Below are 6156 nucleotides of genomic sequence, written 5' to 3' on the forward strand. Positions count from 1 at the left end.
GACACAGCGCTGCTCCCTTTTCACGGAACACTGGTGGTGAGACTAACCAAAGGTGCCACAAAAGCCAGAACTTCACACAGATACGCACACACACTCACCTGCCTCCCTCAGACTCTCTATGTCTGTGTGTGCCTCTCTGTTTGCCCATCTCATCATCTTTTTTTGTGGGTACAAATGAGCACGGGCCCCTGAGATACCCAAGAGTAAACAGCCCAGCCAGCGCCAGACTAATACGTTTTCATCTTCCCACGCTCAGAGCATGAAAGTAAAAAACAAAACACCGAGAGGAAGAGAGAGAGAGAGAGAGAGAGAGAGAGAGAGATGCACATACTAAACAACTGGAAAAAAAGATTAGACTGTTCACTGGAAAGAAAATGTTTTACAAGTGACAGACCTAATACCGTTGCTGTACTGTGAATTCACTACCATTACTTCTAGCCTACTATGTTGAAAATAGGTTATTGTTCAAAAGTCAAAAAGACAAATGAAAGCCCATGTTAAAATCTGTGACTCCTGAACAAACTCTTGTTATTTAGACAAAGTCATGCTTGAGGGGAAGAGAAGGAATAGATCAAACTGATGAATAAGAGGGCAGTGAAACTCATGATGACAATGTTGATGTCACAGAGTTGGAAGTTTTAGTTCTTGAACTTTATTAACAACAAAACAAATGCATATAAAGAGAAAGGTCGACACTCTGCCTGTGCAGCAGCTTAGGGCAGCTAGGTTTGGAATGGCCAGTACTTTCTTCATCACCACTTCTACCATCCCCCATCTCCTTCCCTAACAGATGCACATCCTCATTGCTGAGAACTGTCACATACACACACACACACACACACACACACACACACACACACACACACACACACACACAAATACACACACACACACAAAACGTATACTGTCTCTCTCTCTCTCACACACACACACACAAAACGTATACTCTCTCTCTCTCTCACACACACACACACGCACAAAACGTATACTCTCTCTCACACACATACAGTTATGAAATACTTTTTTTCCCCCATAGTTTTTTTTTTTTTCAAGAATTCATATCTCCATGGTTTTTGCTCACTGAGGTATTAGATGCTGAACAGTTAAATAGGAAAGCATCACCTCTCTGATCCTTATGATCATCTGATCCTCATTAGCAATGTGTCTTGCCAATTGGCCTGTGAGCTCAACGACACACATTCACACTCACTCATATACACACAATCCTCCTGTTACCTGAGCCCGTGGCTTGGTTTAAAGGATTAGCATACTAAGAAAGTGTGAATTCTGATTGACAGAGAGATAGAAAATGTGAATGATATCAGGTTCAGAGTCAGAATTCAGTCAGAAGATGCTGGCTAGACTGTGACTGTTATTTAATCACATATTCTGAAATCTGACAGAAGGTTCCTTTAGCATACAGTCATGAATAATTACATCGGGACGTTTCTCTGAGGTCGGATCATTAGGCTACCCAAGAAATAAGGGTGCATATAAATGAATACTCTTGAATAGAATTTAGGCGAAATTGTACTACAGCTGGGCTATTACCATCCTGAGAATATTTTATTACTTCCTCTAACTTCTCTACTGCTAGTGATCATCGAAACGCAAATACTTTCCATATATTTTACGCACGTAGTGAAACGAGGGGTGTGCAGTTCATTGACCACGCATAAAAGTTTCTATGGGGGTAATGCTTCGCTTCCCTGAGAGAGAAAGAGGCGCTGCGCTTCTGCGCGGGAACATTGAAGTAGACATTGCCACTCGGTCTCGTCCTCTGGACGCGTGTACGAAAAAACATGGCAATCTCACTTGAGGAATTTTCACGCCTGCAGACAGATATTGATCTCAAAATCACTGGCGTAACGAGCGCTGCGTACCAACCACCCGCTCCAACGTCAGCGTCAGCAGCATCAAAGCAAGGAGAGGAGCCCTCTCATAATGTTATTCTGAATAAATCTTATTCTTTGGATATTAAAGACATTTCATTTTATCATGGAAACGTTGGGGCGTTGGGGATTCATGTAGGCTACCTGCCAGATTGCCAAAATATGGTCGCCAAAACTTGCTCAAATACTACACTTTGATACTAGAATGTACATGCTAACATGCATAAAATATCACGTTTTGAGCTTTTACAACCGACACCTGACACACAAACAGGAAAGTATATTTTAGGAAAGCAGATGCTGCCTGTTGCTCTGGAGCGCATTGCGCACACGTGCCCACCCGAGAGAACTCCGCCTATGGGAGGTGCATGGGAGGTCAGGGTTGTTTAAAGTCAGACAGATCCACGAGAAACACAACAATATCCACAGCCTCTGTGAGTTAACTGGTTGAAAGGGACTAGTACCTGAAACCCCACAATGTCTTATTACGAGGTAAGTTGGAATTTAAAGGTGTTTACATTCCATGTGCCCTTAGTGCTTGGTTATGCATAGATTGCTATGTTTCTAACTTAACGTTTCTTTTCTCTTTTGCAGCATATAGTAATACCAGACGACTACACTGAAGATAACAGCTCCGAGTCTGGATCTGGGGACATACTAGAATTTGATGAAGCCTGTGACCGAGCTGTCAGCCATGAATTCAGCCGGATCTTCCTTCCCTGCGTGTACGGAATCATTTTTCTGCTGGGGATCATTGGAAACGGCCTTGTGGTTATAGTGATGGGCTATCAGAGGAAGTCCAGAACTATGACTGACAAATACCGCCTGCATCTGTCTGTCGCTGACTTACTCTTCGTGCTCACACTTCCCTTTTGGGCCGTAGAAGCGGCCAGTGACCAGTGGTACTTCGGCGGCTTCATGTGTGTGGCTGTGCACATGATCTATACTGTGAATCTGTACAGCAGCGTGCTCATTCTCGCCTTCATCAGTCTGGACCGCTACCTCGCCGTGGTCAGGGCCACAAACAGCCAAGGGCCGAGGAAGCTGTTGGCGGAGCGCATCATATACGTGGGCGTGTGGCTCCCGGCTGCGCTGCTCACCGTGCCTGACCTGGTGTTCGCCAAGGCGGAGAACATCACTGTCAGGACGAGTTGCCAGCGGGTCTACCCAGAGCCGTCGTCGGTCTGGCGCGCCGCCTTCCAGTTCCAGCACATCGTGGTGGGATTCGTCCTGCCGGGACTGGTGATCCTTATTTGCTACTGCATCATCATTTCCAAGTTGGCGCACGGCACCAAGGGCACCCAGAAGCGCAAGGCGCTGAAGACCACGGTGGTGCTGATCGTCTGCTTTTTCAGTTGCTGGCTGCCGTATTGCGCGGGCATCCTGGTGGACACGCTCCTGATCCTGAACGTGGTGCCCCACAGCTGCGAGCTAGAGCAAGGTCTGGAGAAGTGGATCTTCGTCACGGAGGCGCTGGCCTACTTCCACTGCTGCCTCAACCCGATTCTGTACGCCTTCCTCGGGGTGAAGTTCAAGAAGTCCGCCCGCAGTGCCTTGTCCCCCAGCCGCGGCTCCAGCCTGAAAATTCTCCCCAAGAAACGCGGAGGGATGTCCTCTGTGTCCACAGAGTCGGAATCCTCCAGCTTTCAATCCAGTTAACGCACGAACGCTCATTGAGAACTCTCCCACTGTAAATATCCCGCCATCCATCCCCATGGACATTGTACATTAGACTAATTCTGAGCTTTGTAAATACATCAAAATGTAACTGAGCTGAACTATGGGCTGAGCCCCGAGGCCATTGAATGGCCTTCTCTAGCTATGTAAATATGAGTCCAATGTCAGTATTGAGTCGACTAATAGATATAGTTATATGAGCATTGAAAGGTCTGAATTCAGGGATTTTTTTATTAGCAGAACTGCTTACATACTTAAATGTTTATCACTGTAGCCCTGCGTTTTTAATTGTTGTTTACTTCTTTCTGTTGGCACTTATTAAATGCCATGCTCTTATTTATTACATGAATGGACTGAGTGTTTGATGTCTAGTTTGTTTCAAAATAGCTGCTTTGACTCGAGATCATTTGTAATAAACAGTTTGAAACGTGAAATCTTGGCTTATTCTTGTGAATTTCCTTGAAGAAAATTTAAATACATAGTTTCTTTTCTAACTCTCACACACACAATAACACACACACACACACACACACATACTTCGCTTTGAACAAAGGCGTCTGCCAAATCCCATAACCATACTGACACAGATAGACACTCACATACACAACCAAATACACAAATGCATACACACACTTGTCAACACACAAAACACTTGTCTGATTGTTTAATCCCATCTTTTAACCACCACTTTTAAATGGCACAGCCACATGGCCATATATCAAACAATCATAAACCATATCATACAATTATTCTAAAAAGTGAATCACTCCATTTACAAGATACTTTCCCCCTTTGGAAAATCCGTTTGTCTCTGGAGAGCATAGTAAAGGTCTTGTGGGGTTGGTGGATTTGCACCACTGACTTCTGGTTGTCAGGCCACCTGTGTCACTGACGTCATTAAGTCTTAGTGATATAGAGAGACGCCAAACCAGAGCAGGGTGAGAAACCCAGAGAGTTCCCCCAAACAAATACACTCTCTTACTCATGAACATCTGACCAAAACATCTTTACACCCACAGTTCAGATTCAATTCCCAAATGTAAAAGTATTTTGTCACAGCAAGAGCCCACATACTTTTAATGCGTGAATGGTAAAGTCACATGCTTTCATTAACACGCTATTACTTTTCTAGTAGCCTATTGAGCAGGAGGACTGGGGGATTCACTTTCTCTCTCTTCCTCCTTGACTCCTTATCATTTTTTCAGGAGGTTGTGTCTATGTGCTTTTGAAACCAAACTGACAGCTTTGAAAAATAAATTGTACATTTGTGGGATTGTTTTGCGGTGGCTGCCATGACAACAACAAAATAACAAAGGATAAATGGGGAGCACCTGAACACACCACATGTAAGAACACCACAATTATGAATCATAATTCTACCCTTTTTTTGATACGACAACAACAGAGACATTCATAGTTCCAGTCAACATTTTACTCAGACATGGCATCACACAATGAATCATAAAACTGTGCCACTAGATGCAAGGTGACTGATTAAAGTTGCCTTAGGATACAGTGACGGAAAAGCAAGTCTTCTTTAGGGCAAATAGGCATGCTGACGAACATTGTGTAGGCAGGTGCAAGGTTCTAACCTGCATTTTTTAAGCTGGTTAAATGGAAGCATTCTAACGTGCATTGATGTTATTGCAACTCTACAGTATTGAGTATTGAGCAGGGGCGTCGAACCTGGGGGTAAAACTTGTACTGATTACTAGGGCTCCAAGGGGAGGGAGGGCCCTTGAAAAGTCTGAAATATATTTTATTATATTTGTTATGGGACCCATCAGGACTGCCTATGCATAGGGCCCAGGATCTTGTGCTACACCCCTGGTGTTGAGTAACTCTGCACACTTCCAGAAAAACCCAGTTTGCACACAAAGAAAAAATGTGAGTGAAATATGTAAAGATACTGACACACATAACCAACAATCTCCCCTTCTCTCACAGTCACACACACAGTCACACACACACACACACACACACACATACACACACACACACACACACACACACACACACACACACACACACACAGATTTATTATACATTTTGAACTGTGCATTAGGCCCAGGAGAGGAGTAACAGCTGAGAGCAGGTTGACACATCAGGCCAATGGGGCTGCAGGAGACCTAGGGGGTAATGAGCTGCGATAGAGGGGACGTGTGAGGCCTGTGATTAGCATGTCTTTGGGTGCTAAGTGCCCTATCAGGTGCGAGGTCTCAGGAGAGCAGTTAGGAGGACAAAGTCTTTTACATGCTTTAATGGAGCCCCGCTCTTCTTTTCTCTCTTTCTTTTTTTTTGTCTCTTATGCGCTCCCACTCTTGTGCCCTCTCTTTTCTCCCCCAATCTCTTTCCTGTGTCTTTTCTTTTCGATCACCTTCTGACCTCTTGCCTCTTGCCCTCTCTCTCCCTCCCTTTATCTCTCTCTCTTTCTCTCTCTCTCTCCCTCTCTCTCGCTATTTTCAGTCCATATGTTACAATTTTCTCTGTGTGACTCTGACTTTCTCACTCCCCTTCTCTGTCTCTCTTTCTCCCAATCCCTCTTTATCATTCTGTCAAATTGTTTTACTTGTTCATGCTCTACATC

At 44.4% G+C, this 6156-nt stretch overlaps 1 protein-coding gene across 1 annotated transcript; it reads left to right on the plus strand.

Annotated features, from left to right (window-relative positions):
* The first annotated feature begins 2304 nt into the window (after positions 1-2304).
* On the plus strand, positions 2305-4003 carry cxcr4a (chemokine (C-X-C motif) receptor 4a). Its single transcript, XM_042078590.1, has 2 exons — positions 2305-2384; positions 2487-4003. Exons 1-2 carry the CDS (start codon positions 2370-2372, stop codon positions 3549-3551), a joined length of 1080 nt encoding a protein of 359 aa, XP_041934524.1. The 5' UTR covers positions 2305-2369; the 3' UTR covers positions 3552-4003.
* The last annotated feature ends 2153 nt before the right edge of the window (positions 4004-6156 follow it).

The sequence above is a fragment of the Alosa sapidissima genome, chromosome 22 (genome assembly GCF_018492685.1).
Source record: "Alosa sapidissima isolate fAloSap1 chromosome 22, fAloSap1.pri, whole genome shotgun sequence".
NCBI lineage: Eukaryota > Metazoa > Chordata > Actinopteri > Clupeiformes > Clupeidae > Alosa > Alosa sapidissima.